The 14,921-nt window shown below is 39.7% G+C and overlaps 1 protein-coding gene across 2 annotated transcripts in view; it reads right to left on the reverse strand.

Moving 5' to 3' along the window:
- The window catches only part of abca1a (ATP-binding cassette, sub-family A (ABC1), member 1A), a 46,999-nt gene extending 36,182 nt beyond the window's left edge, over positions 1-10,817 (reverse strand). For both annotated transcript variants that reach the window (XM_072670284.1, XM_072670283.1), the window contains exons 1-5: positions 10,604-10,817; positions 7,498-7,603; positions 3,753-3,846; positions 537-678; positions 91-209 (exon numbers count right to left, since the gene is read on the reverse strand). In XM_072670284.1, coding sequence (XP_072526385.1) covers positions 91-209; positions 537-678; positions 3,753-3,846; positions 7,498-7,563 — 421 coding nt within the window. In that variant the 5' untranslated portion in view covers positions 7,564-7,603; positions 10,604-10,817. The remainder of the gene's footprint in view (positions 1-90; positions 210-536; positions 679-3,752; positions 3,847-7,497; positions 7,604-10,603) is intronic.
- Between the last annotated feature and the right edge of the window lie 4,104 nt (positions 10,818-14,921).

Here is a 14,921-nt window from a genome sequence, read left to right on the forward strand (position 1 = left end):
TACACAAGATAGCATAGGCCTGCAGTGGTCTTCCACAGAAAAGCATTCCCATAAGCCGAAGCATGTGATGATAGGAAACCATGGGCATACCTGCGGTGTTCCTTTGCAATTTCCTCAGGGCCCTGACAAGTCCCTTGTACCCTTCAAAGCTCTTGTCATTTTGGCTGTACAAAAGGATTTTCTTGGCATCAACAAACAGCCGTGAGATTCTGTAAGAAATACGCAGACAGTTAATATTCAGTTACGGTTACATAAACTCAAATCTACTGTGCTGCCTCATTAAGGTCATTTGCTTTCTGCAGAACTTTCCATGTGTTTACTTCACTGCTTCCATCCCCATTCCGTGTTTGTGATTTTTGCTGGAAATTGGGCACTGTACTGACGTAAAGGGCGGACTGAACTGTACTGATTATAAGCTGTGTGTCCGGTGGGAGGCAGAGTGACCGCTTCATTTAAAAGGCCTCATTTTAACTGGACGGGACAAAGCAAAACAAAGCAAGATGCATTCGATCAAGGCACAGATATAGAGGGCTTACATTGAGTCGTTGAAGTTGCCCACGACACCAGGCGTCTCTCCAGGGGTGGGGTAGCGGAAGCAAGGGTTGTTGGCGTTGCAAATAATGCCCTGCACCCAGGGTAGCGTGCCTGCAGAAGGCATGGCCTTGTTGGGAAAGTGGCCTGAAGAAAGAGGGGTAAGAAACATCCAGTTAGCAAATAATTCAATGAATTGTGAAATTTCTGATCTGATGTGATTCAGTTATGATTCTTTAAAAAACTCTTTAATGATTGGTGACATTTCTGATCTCACAATGAATTGATTCAATTATGATTCTTTAATGAAGGGTGGATTCAATTATGATTCTTTAGGAGACTCTACAATGAATGGTTAAATGTCTGATCTTACAGAGATTTGATTCAATTATGATTCTTTAGGAGACTCTACAATGAATGAGGAAATTTCTGATCTCACAATTATGACTTTTTTTTCAATGGATCAAGATACTTTCTAGCAAATAATTCAAACTATTTTTTTTTATGAAGTGATTCAGTGTCTCTTGAAATCTTACATTTTTATCCTGATTAAATTAGAATAGGATTACATAAAAAATAACTCAACATTTATGTTTTTATTTCTGCCAAAACATAAGTGCATGTTCTATTTACTGTCATTTTGTTTAGTTGCTTGGGCTGCTCCCTTCCCTTCCATCCAAAAACCACAGGAAGAATACTGTCAAAGCAAACAATCCACTATATTCCATTTTAGAGAGTAACGTCCTAAACAAGTCAGTCAGATTTAAGCGATGGTTTAAAGCCAATAAGAATCAGTTTGCTTTGGTTGAATAGGTGAAACATTTAGCGAAGGCATGTCAGGTGCATTAAGGTTACTGAGGTGATGGGGTTATCTGTGTTTTCTTTCACAGTGACCAGATCTATGAACCACCAAGTCAACCATCTGCAGAAAGCACACTGGGTACAAACTCTGTTACATGGATTATTTACCCTTCAGTGGCTTCTGTCACCTGACAGGTGTTAATGTTTTTTTTGATGAACAAAAGTATGACAAACAATCAAAAACAGCCTTCAGCCTCATAAAGCGTTTTTGGCTGCACCATGTTATCTGTCATCATCAAGGTACTTGGATCACTGCTAATGGAAAATAAGAAATTGGATGAATTCTGATGATTAGATGCCAATTTGTTATTACATTTGGACCACTGCTAATGAAAAAGGTCACAGTCACATTGAGGAAGAGATCATCTGAGAAGAATAAAGCAGCATTTTGAATTAACTACAACATCTGCAGTGTACACAAGAATATCAGAGCATACGTAACCAGTCTCAAAATCCTGGAAGTAGGCCCGCAGTTAAGACCTACTGCATTACACAGTTCTTGGAGCTGCTCTGACGCCTTGACCTCCTTGAGGGCTTTGTACACTTTCCACATGAAAAGCAAATATTGGCAGTTCGACTAGGCTTCATTCAAATACTACAAGTTCAAGCAAATAAAAAACATGCCAACCTTGTTTCAAATCAGCCGGCTGAGTCATGACTCCAGTAACTTCAATTTTAGAGAGAGTAGCAATATTTTGTTACTTTTGATTTGTAGAAAAACTACTGTGTCAAATCATCCAATGAAAATGGATTAGTAGAAAACGGACCAACATTGGTAGCAATCACTGGTGATAAGCGCAAAACCAATTTACAGGCAGCGGGGTCTGATCTTCTAATGTGGTAAAACCTTATATCAGAAATGTCTGGAATGTTTGCCTCATTACAGAGCTAGAAAATGTGATTCGTATCATTATATGATTGTGAAAGTGATACTGTTGTGTGTTTCAGATCAGAAATCTCAGTGAGAGATTATTAACACTTGTTTATATACAGGATGTGGATGAAAAGTCTTAATTTGAACATCAAAAGAAACTAAAAGATCATTTAAGAAAACATTCACCTCATAGTGATTCAGTTTGATGAATCACTATATTTCACAATGATTACATTTGATTGTGATTCCTTATGAACCTATTAAATGTATCAGTAAAATGCTGCCCTTACAGTAATTTGATTCAATTATGATTTGTTAAATCTGTTAAATGATACCAGAAAAGTCTGACATTACAATGATTTGATTCAATTATGATTCTTTATGAAATCAGTCAATGAATCACTAAATTCCTAATCTCATATTGATTTAGTAAACCATTCAGTGAATTGCTACACTTCTGAGCTCACAGTGATTACATGCAGTTATAATTTTTTTTGAAAGTTTTAAATGAATCATTACATTTCTGGCCGCACAATGATCATGATTCCTATGAAACGACTCAATGTATCGGTGATGTTCTGCTTACAGTGAATTGATTCACTTATGATTTGATATGAATCTATTAAATCCTGAAACGTCTGACATTACAGTGATTTTACTTCAGTATGATTCTTTATGAAACCATTCAATGAATCACTAAATTCCTAATCTAACATTGATTCGATTTAATTATGATTCTTTATTAAACCATTCAGTGAATTGCTACACTTCTGACCTCACAGTGATTACATGCAGTTCTAATGTTTTTCTGAAAGTATTGAATTAATCGTTACATTTCTGGCCTCACAATGATTTCACCTTTATAGAACTATTCAAGGAATCATGACACATAAAAAATACATCAATCAAAGATGTGAGAAATGAGGGAAAAGTTATTTTTGCTTGTTTTTATATGAGAATAAAAGGTCAAAAGGTCAGTTGTCCCAGGCTTTGCTTAGTTCCATGTGCTCAACTAGGGAGCTAATTATAGGTCAATGGGTTATATAAATAAAAATTATTCATATTTTCAAGTCAAGCTAGGATCGAGGTTAGATCTTGTATTAAACTGCAAAAATAGCCTTTTGGCAAGTGAAGACTTGATCTGCCAAGGTGTCTAAGATATCACATTATAATACTGTTCTAATAAAACTTCAACTTAATAAAACCAAGATAGAAATAAGTTGCTTCCCACAAATATGGAATTTCATATTATATAAAAAGGTTAGATTCTACCTATACTGAATATGATATTACTTACTAAGATATGATTTTATGAGCATGATTTTAATACAAAGACAAGCCTGTGTTCGGATCGGTTCTCGTGATCCTTAGCTCATGTAGCGCAAGCAAAGGGAGGAAGGGGAAGTGGACAGAATGTCCTGGAACAGAGCGAAGAGAGAGTTTTTCGATTTCCCCTGTGTGGGACAGTTCATCACAGGTCACTTACATTCATGCTGCTCGTAGGGAGGATAGTGAAGTCGCACTGATATCAAAATGAAGAAGATAAAGAGAGGCCACACGATCTCAATCAGCAGCTGGATCTGTGAGAGACAAGAGGAGAGAGGTGTGTGAAGTTGTGCCAGCTTCTCGGGTTAAATCGTTTCGGCTTATCTTGGTCTAGCTGATCTTAACATGCTTTAATCCTCACTTTTTACTTCTGAGGGAAAGCCTTGCTGAAGTGCTGGCATTGAGACTGTATTTCTAACATCAATGGAAGAATAACAATATATCTTCAGTATCTCGGTATACTGTGAAATTCTGCATCTCATGATACTGTGATACAGAGACAATTCAGGATTGCTTCTTTAAAATCGATGCTTTTTAAATGAAGCTCTTCACAAAAAATGAGCACCTAAAAGTCAATGAGTACCTCAAACTGCCCAAACACTGGACAACCACACCGAAAGCATGCAGCTAACATCACTTTACACTACGCAGTGAGAGTGAGGGCCGTTTCAGAATAGATCTGATACTGGATAAGACTGGAATCCAAAACAAATTGAGACGATTTCACTGTGTAAACACACCTACTGAACCTGGGAGTTAACTGATAAGTGGGATCAGAAGTGTTTAAAGTGGACAAATCACCAAGGTGTGCTGGACTTTGGACCATTACATATATGATAATTGTATATTATAGTATATTAGGAAATAAAATACCAGATAATTCCAATATTTATTGGATTACTGCTAAAATGTGAAACAATCTGGATGTTAAATTGTATTTTGTTCTTTGATTTCTGCTGATATATAGGCTTTCACATTCATGCTAGAGTCATTTAAAGCTCTGTCCATCATTCTGGACACAAAGCCTCCCACCTTCCTACCAATTATCCCAAATCTGTAATACTGCACAGGCCCAGTAGACTGCATGTTTGGTTGGACTGGATACATTCTTTCAATATCTGATTCAGCATTTTAGTCCATACCCAACAATATCAAATATTGTGATAAAACAATGAGATATAGTAACTCTGTATACTGCTCTGCCTAAAACTGCTTTGACCAAAATGACCAAAATTTAGAATACAGGAAGATCTTAAACAGAAACACTCATCTGGGACTAAGACTGACACCTTTATCCAGAGTGACTCACAGTTAAATCATCTCAGGTAGGAGAAAGTAGTGTGAGGAGTCCTGCCCCAGGACCCTTATTGGTGTAGAGGGGTATGCTTGTCCAGTTGGGGAATCAAACCCCTCAAACCCCTGTGACCCACTACACTACACCAACCACTAGTGATAGCAACTAGACTATGCAAAGTGCATAGTATTAACACAGTGATTGGTTAGAGACTTAGAGACTATCATAGCCTCCTTCAATTTCCCAGTAATGGTTAACAAGCGATATGCTCAATGTGCAGCTCGATCACATGACATTTCCATTTCCATTAAAAAGATTCAAGAACTGAGATTAGCAGGCACTTGACGTAGATGCTCAACACTGAACTGAAAGAGTCGTTGATAATGAAGAGCATCTTGTTCCTTTTCCCATTTCGGACGTGTTCACTGGTACTTTTGCTCTCCCTCTGAGGCGCTGTTGCTTTTTGCATTAACAGGTACTGTACATTGAGCATGCCCTTGATATTCTAGCTATATGTGACCACAAACTTTTAAACCTTTTACATTTTCAAACCAATACACTACCTACCAATCAAGGGTTTTTTATTATATCATTTTTAATATTACTATTTTCTACATTTTGGAATGATATTAAAACTATAAAACCTCCCATATGACAATATGCACTATTAAAAAGTGTTGAACAAACCAAAATAATGTTTGACTGTTCTTTAGATTTTCCTTGAGGAGTCACCTGGGATATTTTTTCTTAGCAGATTCTGAGAAGATACGCATGTGCTGAACTCGTGGCTGCTGAAAATGACTGACTGGGGGGCATCTGAAAGCAATATTTGTATCCTGGACAGGTGCCAACTTTCATAGCACCAAATCAATTCAAGCATTTAAGCACAAGCTTTTATATTGGAATGATTTCACTGCATGAAAACATACAGCTAGTCCAAACTATTCACTTTTTTCCACAAATTGAACTCTTTATTAATATCCATGTAATCACTCGACTCTACAAATCTACACGATATGGCAACATGTAGGCAGACGTTTGGTTTCACACAGTCTTTTAATGCCATACTTCTCTGTCTTGTGGTTCCAACCACATTTTATTTTCAGTGCTGCTTTAAAACATGTCAGCAAACCAAGTCAGCCATTTTGTATGAGGCTCATTGCTGTGTTGCTGGTGTCCCTGAAGAGTGTGTTTGTTTCTTTTATCTACCGCACTACATTACTGCTGCAACACAAAAAAAAGGGTAAACAACTGGGCACCACAACACATGCCAGGCCTCTGTGCATGGACAAAACAGTCTAAAGAGGGATATGCTGGGCCCTGAATAAGGGAGGGGGGTGGTTGGGGGTAACAGTAATGTGAGGTTTGTGGGGTGGCAGATGATCCTGAAACATCAGCTGTTCAGGACAATCCTTCTTTTCCAGTAAATTGAGATGATTTCACTATGTAAACACACCAACTGAACCTGGGGGTTAACTGATAAGTGGGATCAGGAGTGTTTAATGGAGAAATCATGAGCGTACGCAGGATTTTGGCTCTAAAACACATATGTTTGATGTTTCTGTTGTTATTTTAGGAATGACAAGCCATAAAATCATTACTAATATACTGTAATATACTCATATTATATTAGACTGTATATTATAATAGATTACAAAGTACAATACCATCCAATTCCGATATTACTTGCCAATTATCTGCCTCCAGACTGGATTACTGTTCAAATCTAGATTTTAAATTGTATTTTTATCTGATTTCTGTTGATATGCAGCTTTCTCAATCATTTTAGAAACCTTGACGCTGGCCTACAAAGCCAAGAACGGACCAGCCCCTCTGTACTTGATGGCAATGGTCAAAAGCCGATCCACACCAAGAGCCCTTCCAGCTTCAAGTACGGCTCGGCTCGACCCGCCATCCCTCAAAATCCACGGAAGACGAGCATCCAGGCTTTTTTCTGTCCTGCACCGAAGTGGTGGAACAAACTTCCCCTGGGTGTCCGAACAGCAGAGTCCAACTCTCGCTGTCCTCAAACCCAGACTGAAGACCCTCCTCTTCTGAGAGTACTCAGGCGAAGAGAAGAGTACTATGGTCTCCTTACTGACTTGTGTTTAGTAGAGTCTAAGATTAGAGGATCTTTGAACTATTAGTCTATTCAAACTAACTGAGGTTTTTCTTGGGTAAATAGCAAAGCACTTTTGTAAGTCACTCTGGAGAAGAGCGTCTGCTAAATGCCTTAAATGTAAATGTTTAGAACCATTTAAAGCTTAACCCATCATTCTGGACACATCTATAACATCCTTTTTAAAGCCTTCCTAACAATTATGTCAAACCTGTAATATTGCACAGGCCCAGGAGATTGGCATGTTTGGTTTTCTATGATTAAACATTGGCTTCAAGCTCATGTATAAAATTGCACCAGTTTTATACATGATGTGTCAGACAATGGCTTGAAGCAGCTATCACTGAAGAAGTGTCTGCGGTCACTGTGTAATCTCTATATCATCTAGTCCATCCATCCATCCATCACCTCCACAAAGCCATGAGAGCACTTTTCACAAGTCAGGATCTAAGACATGCCCTAACGTGAGGGATAGCAACAGTTGGAGCTTACGGTCTGTCTCCGCCGGTAGGTGAAGTTCTTCCACAACAGCAAACCCAACTGAGTGGAGATGGCCATCTTGCCACGGATCCTCTCTGTCCGTGCCACCTCTCTGGACCTGCAAAGACAAGAGAAACAAAAGCACAGTGAAGTCAGTGACACTGAACCCACAACACTGAGCCAACTGTACACTTCACCCAGTCGCCCTGAAGAGGCTAGCTTCTAGTTTCTATTTGCTGGAGGGGACTCACGCCACTCTTATCTCGGAGAGCGTTTAGAGGATGAGTGATGGGACAGCATCCAAAAACAGCCCAGTCATGATGTTGCACAAAAGTCAACAGAGACTTTAGAACCGGTAAACATCTGATGCCAGGAGACCACCCACATACATCCCACTAAAGAACAAGAGGTTTATATAGAAAATCAAATAAATTGTATTTGGGCTCCCGTTTCTTACATGATCATCACCAGCAGCACCAAATTTCTCTTCATTCAGATACACAGATAACAGTATAGTATAGCTTACAGTCTGTTGTTTATTGGGTTGTTTTTGTAGTTTTCACATTTTGAGAATCTGGCAGCTGTTTTTTTTACATTATGTGAAAGCTTCATGCAAACTGGACCAATATCAAATATTTCAAATAATAATAATAATAATAATAATAATAATAATAATAATATCATTATATTACAAATGTTTTTAACTTGGACTTTGACTTAAAAAACATAATTTATGTGTTTTCAGCTGTTGTTTTGGGAATATTATGTCATAAAGTTGTATATTATATACTGTAATATACTCATATTATGTAAAACTGTATATTTTACTATATTACAAAATAAAATACCATCAAATTCCAATATTTATTGGCAATTATCTGCCTCCAGATTGGAATACTGTTCAAATTTTGATGTTAAATTGTATTTTTATCAGATTTCTGTTGATTTCTGATAATAATAATAGCTATGTATTAAAATGTGTTGTGTTTTTTAATCATAACTATATAATTATTCGTTACTGTCACACAAAAACCTCATATCTTCAAAACAGCAACAGTGGAAGTCAATGCACAATTATGTTATTTCAAGTCATTTTGGAGCATTTCTATTGGTCCAATCATCACGAAATTTTGTCTCAGTGTTCAGAACAACAGGCAGATTCACATTGTGTCAATAAGTGAAAAACATGCATGACAGCAACCATACATAACACACACACAGAATAATCAACAGACCCGTTCTTAGCGCTCAGCTAGTGGAGCATCAAGATATTCACAAGATATTCCTTTAACCATAATTGCAAACGCAGCCACTTTGCCAGCGGTAAATGAACACGGTGAGTGTAAAAATTTAACAGTGTTTACTTAACAATAACAGACGCCGTGTACATGTTTATCGTACAGGTTACTTAGGTCATTTGTGCCCAAGTGTCATTCATGAATCACTTCCATTAAGATGAAATCCTACACATGGTAATTGTATGGTAAGTGTAGACCAACTGGTCAACACTCCTAACCAACTGAATTACATCAGAGGTCGGTTAAAGCAGCATAAGGAGTTTTGCTCAAGGCCTCTTTTGTTTTTCTGGCCCAGCTGGGGATTTGACCCCAGGTCTGCAGAACGGAGGGCAGCCGTGTTACCCACTGCTAAAGCAACAGATGGTGCGTCCCTGCCACCCATTTCATTGTCAGCTCTGCACTGCACAGGACGGTCAGTAGTGTGTGGTCAGTGGTAGCACCTGGATGGCCTTTTTTAAGTGCACTTTGAGACACTGGCCGCCTCCGGAGAGTGAACCCAGGCACCTGCTCGTTTGCAAAACGAGGTAATGACTTTTCTTCAGTACAAAGCACACACTGCCACTCAGAAGTGCTGCTGGAAGTGCACTGCTGGGAAAACGAGGACAAATGATGGAATAAAGACGGATCTGCTTTCTGTCCCCACAACTCGTTGAAGACCACCACGCGTTATACGCGCATTGGCGCCTCTAGCGGTCGTCTGCGGGAACTGCAGCTTTTCTTCTTGTTTACCTCTTGTCTTGTCTGCTCACATTGCTGTTGTGGTGCAGAATGGGGCAAAAGCCCTGCATGAAGACGGTGTGGCGTGGCAGGCTGGGCAGCTATGTTCTGCAGTGTTTGTGGTGGTGATGATGATGAGAAATGGTCAGCAACAAAGAGCACGGCTGTGAATCAGTGGTTAGCAGACAATGTGGAGGGTGGACAATGACTTTTGTATTAAATTAATTCATTATCATTTAATTAAAGCGTGGTAAATACAGCTGTACTGCAGGGTGCAGGGTTTTGGGGTTTTGGGAGGATTCTCAGTGTCCACTTGAGATGAACGTAGGAGTTAAATTAGCATAATTAATAATTATTCATAATTCTGAATTATTATTTTTTTACAAGGCTATGAAACTAATAAATTGTTATGGTTGAATAAAATTAAATTAAATAAAAAAAATTAATTAAGGATCTGTGTTAAGCTTTATGTGAGTGAGAGAGTGACTGAGAGAGAGAGAGGTAACTGTAGGTCATTTTACTCAGGACTCACTCACAGCAAAAAAGCCCCTCATCACCTCAAGCACTAATATAAGCCTAGCTGGACAAATATGAACTCTACAAGCATAAATAATGACACAACTTATGCTTTTTTGATCATCTGACGTTAAATATCAATTACAATTACAATTACAATTACAGGGGGTTTCTCTATTTGTGCTCTATGGGGCAGCTAACGGTGATGGATGGACGCTGCCTTTAGACGTTGCTGTGTTCGTTATTATATTATATACTATTATTATATACTATTATACTATTAGATTAACCATAAAAAGGGGGAAAACATAAAATTGCATGAAATGCATGACACAGATTAAGGACAACAAACTTTAAACGTATCTCTGGCTGGCACACCAAGCTGTCCTGACAAAGAAACCCCCTAAAAAAAAAATAGTATGAAGCCCAAACGAGCAGATATGGCTGATATAAGCATTAAAACACCCCTGTGTTTATTTTTAATGAACACAAGAAATTATTTTAGCAACGCAGCTCTACAGAACTTCAGCATCCAGACAGGAGTTGAGCATCATTTCTCTAAAAACGACCCAAAACGCGTCACTTACCCTCGTTTTCAGAGTCTCAGTCGTGTTTTGGTCTTTGCATGAACTGTAACTCCTTCAGAGAAAAGGCTGGAGGAGAAAACTGCGTCTTTCTGCCTGCTGTTGAATCGTCCCGTCTCTCTCTCTCTCTCTCTCTCTCTCTCTCTGTTGTGTTGTACTTTTTTTCGCCCCCTCCAGTCTTTTATAGCGCGAGCCACGAGAGGTAACTCTCGGTCAAGCGCGAGCTGCGTGTGTGTGTGTGTGTGTGTGCGTGTGCGCGTCTTTCACCAGCCGTGGAAGAGAAGCACGTGCGGACCCAAACAGCTCTTAAAAGGGCAACGGCAACCCAAAAACGTTCGATTCGACGTTTTTGTTCTTTGATGTTTTGAACGTTTGGGACGTTTGGAGCGTAATCAAAGCCGTTCAGGGTGGGTTTGGTGGGAGAAGCTCTTAGAGAAACACCTCAGATCATGATGCTATGACGTCTATAGACGTGTGGGGTTTTTTTTGTTATTTTAACGTTGAATCAATGGTAATTGTCTAATCTGGGTCTTTGATGGACAATGTGGTTAAAAAGCAGGTCATCCAGGGAAAAACATAGACTAGGTCTTGACCAGCATGACCAAGATGGTCATCAAACTAGTTTGGTCATAACTGGTTGACCATCTAACCTGCCGACCAGTTGTTGTTGTTTTTTTGGGTTTTGGTTTTTTTTTTGGGGGGGGGGGGGTCAGTCAAGCTGGTCTACCAGCATGAGCAACATGACCAAGCTGGTCATCAAACTAGTTTGGTCCTAACTGGTTAACTATCTAACTAGTCGACCAGTTTTGAGACTAGTTTGGTCATGCTAGTCAACCAGATTGGTCAAGCTGGTCGTACTGGTGGACCATTTTGGTCAAGCTGGTCATGCTGGCGGACTAGTTTGGTCATGCTGGTCGACCAGATTGGTCAAGCTGGTCATACTGGTGGACCATTTTGGTCAAGCTGGTCATGCTGGCGGACTAGTTTGGTCATGCTGGTCGACCAGATTGGTCAAGCTGGTCATGCTGGCGGACTAGTTTGGTCATGCTGGTCGACCAGATTGGTCAAGCTGGTCATGCTGGTGGACTAGTTTGGTCATGCTGGTCGACCAGATTGGTCAAGCTGGTCGTACTGGTTAACTATTTTGATCAAGCTGGTCACACTGGTGGACTAGTTTGGTTGTACTGGTCGACCAGACTGGTCAAGCTGGTTGTACTGGTGGACTATTCTGATCAAGCTGGTCATACTGGCGGACTAGTTTGGTCATACTGGTCGACTATTCTGATCAAGCTGGTCGTACGGGTCGACTATTCTGATCAAGCTGGTCACACTGGTGGACTAGTTTGGTCGTACTGGTCAACCAAATTGGTCAAGCTGGTCGTACTGGTTGACTATTTTGATTAAGCTGGTCATACTGGTGGACTAGTTTGATCAAAGCTGCTCAGACTGGTGGACTGGTGTGATCAGGTTGGTCATGCTGGTAGACCACCTAAACCATCAGTGCTGATCAAGACCTAGGCGGGTCAACTCGCTTCACTAACTCGAGCTGGCTAGCCTCGTTCTCTTTGGATGGGTAGGACGTCCCGCCCTCTTTTCTCATCACTCGGCCTGAAGCTAGCCATCATGGACGTCTGTTATCTGGACTAACAGAGCTGGCGGTTGTGTTCTCCTCCTAGCGTGTTTAGCTGTACTGTGTAACTGCATTACTGGTGGCATTGTGGCATTGTGGGCCAGACTATAGTTAAAATAACAATCACTCTGGATGACTTCATTCAATCTCAACAACCGAACTATCCAAAAAAAGGCTAAAATAATCAAAAATGAATGAATTAAATTCTTTTACATGATGTTTGGCCAATTTTAATGCAAAAAAGTTGGATTTCCCTGAAATAAAAACTCAGAGACACCAGAAATATTCACCAGCAGGTTGGTTTTCTGTTTACATTCTGAAAAATGAAGGCCAGATACAGCATGTTTATGACAGCACACCCAGTGAAACTATAACGAAAAAGGTCAGATGGCCTTGATTACAAGTTTAACAGGTCACTAACTGCCCATAACCGGGATGATGTTTACTGAATAACTTCAGCGAAAACACCAGCAGCAGTGCGACAGTTCAAACAGCAGCTTATAGGCTTCTGCATGTATCTGTGTCTAACTTTATTAGGTGTATTCGGCGAGTACGCCAGATATGTGAGAAATGAAACAGCCACAGCCAGCTTGCACTTCAGCAGGTGTCATATACAACCTTAAGGTTTTTCTTTGTGCAATCATGTGATCTGAGCTCGCATCCTGTTTTTGCAGCCCTCTGTCTCTGTGCAACAGCCCAGTTCACAGTGAGTCCCTCTGAGCCCCTCCATTGTGGGCTAAACTTGCTGAGTAAGAGGGGCTTTCAGGAAGACCTCTGAGGAACAAATCAGTGCACTTTTCTTGTTGGATACATAATTCATACTGTGCCATTCCATATAAACCAGCGTTGGTAGACTTACTCAACCGGTATGAATCTCAAAGACACTTATGTAATACTTCCTACAATATTTAAGCCCCCATATAGTTCAACTTAGTTCACCTAGGCCCCATCCACATCTGTCTACTGTTCTACTATGAGTTTATCAGTAAAGTTTTCACCACAAAACAAAACAGTCTTAAAAATGTAGGTGCTACAAAGGGTTCTTTGAGCGATGCCATAGAACAGCAACTTTTGGTTCTGTTCAGAAGAACCATGTTTGTAATAGAGATGTTATAAGAACCCTTTAATTGGCAAAGAACCTTTACATCAAGTGATGGTTCTTTAGACCTCTAGAAGGTTCTTCACACTCTCACATCTCTGTTACAAACATGGTTCTTCTTAATGGAACCAAAAGTTGTTCTATGACATCGCTTTGTAGCACCTTCATTTTGAAGGTGATGGTTGATGGTTTAGCTGGTCTACCAGCATGACTGACATGACCAAGCTGGTCATCAAACTAGTTAGGGCCTAACTGGTTGACCAGTTGGGTCGAGTTGGTCTACCAGCGGTCAACTAGTCCACCAGTGCGACCAGATTGTCCAAACTGGTAGACCAACTCAACCAAACTGGTCAACCAGTTAGTTTGGTCAAGTTGGTTGACCAGTTTGGTCAAGCTGGTCATACTGGTGGATTAGTTTAGCTGGTCTACAGCATGACCCACATGGCCAAGCTGGTCATCAAACTAGTTTGGTCCTAATGGTCGGTGGTCGCACTGGTGGACTAGTTGACCGCTGGTAGACCAGTTAGTTTGGTCAAGCTGGTCATACTAGCAGAATAGTTTGGTTAAGCTGGTCTACCAGTTTGGTCATGCAGGTCATAATTTGGGAATAGTTTGGTCAAGCTGGTCATACTGGTGGACTAGTTTAGCTGGTCAACCAGCATGACCAACATGACCAGGCTGGTCATCAAACCAGTTTGGTCAAGCTGGTTGTACTGGTAGACTAATTTGCATAGGCAAGGTTAACTAACCGTTACTGAACTGTCCAGTTTAACACAGGTAAATGTATCAGATAAAGTTACCCACCTAAATACATGAAAATATACACACAAACACACACACACACACACACACACACACATATATATATATATATTTTGAATTTGGAATTGAAATAAATGCAGTTATCAAGCTACTCAACCAGTCGTGAAGCTGTGAGACCCCCACCCCCCACCCTGTCACTCCATTACTTGTTCATCTTATTATCATATTATTATATCATATCTCTACCGTGGACGCTCTCTGACAGTCACATTGTCACTGAGTCACTTTCAGTGTACAGTAAAAATGTACTCCCCACAGTTACTTTATGAACAGTACTTATCAGCGCTGCTGACGTTGTTTACAGTCAGCTGCTATTACACTACAACTTACTGTACACTTACATAATTACTGTTTTTACCATATTCTGTATTATAGCATTGTACCATACCACTAGTATTATTGTATATTAATTTTTCCAGATAGTTTTATATATATTTGTACATAGTATAGTGTTCCATATGACCTTCATGTTTGTGTAGATGTAGTATATTTCTTTATATACACTGCATGATATCATATCAATACAATATAGTATATTTAGACATGTCTATTCGCTATATTTCTTTATATTTAATTTGTGTAGTTATGTATATTAGTGCTATTCTGCTGTATACTAATTACCTGAGCCTCATCACAAGCACTACAGGGCATGAATACCCTAAGATGATGTGCAAATTATACGTTTTATGATTATTCTGTAAATGGATGATAAAGCTATGGATGGAAAACATCTAAACTACCCTTTTGAATGCATATAGTGGGAATATGGA

Source organism: Salminus brasiliensis, chromosome 24 (genome assembly GCF_030463535.1).
Source record: "Salminus brasiliensis chromosome 24, fSalBra1.hap2, whole genome shotgun sequence".
Classification (NCBI taxonomy): domain Eukaryota; kingdom Metazoa; phylum Chordata; class Actinopteri; order Characiformes; family Bryconidae; genus Salminus; species Salminus brasiliensis.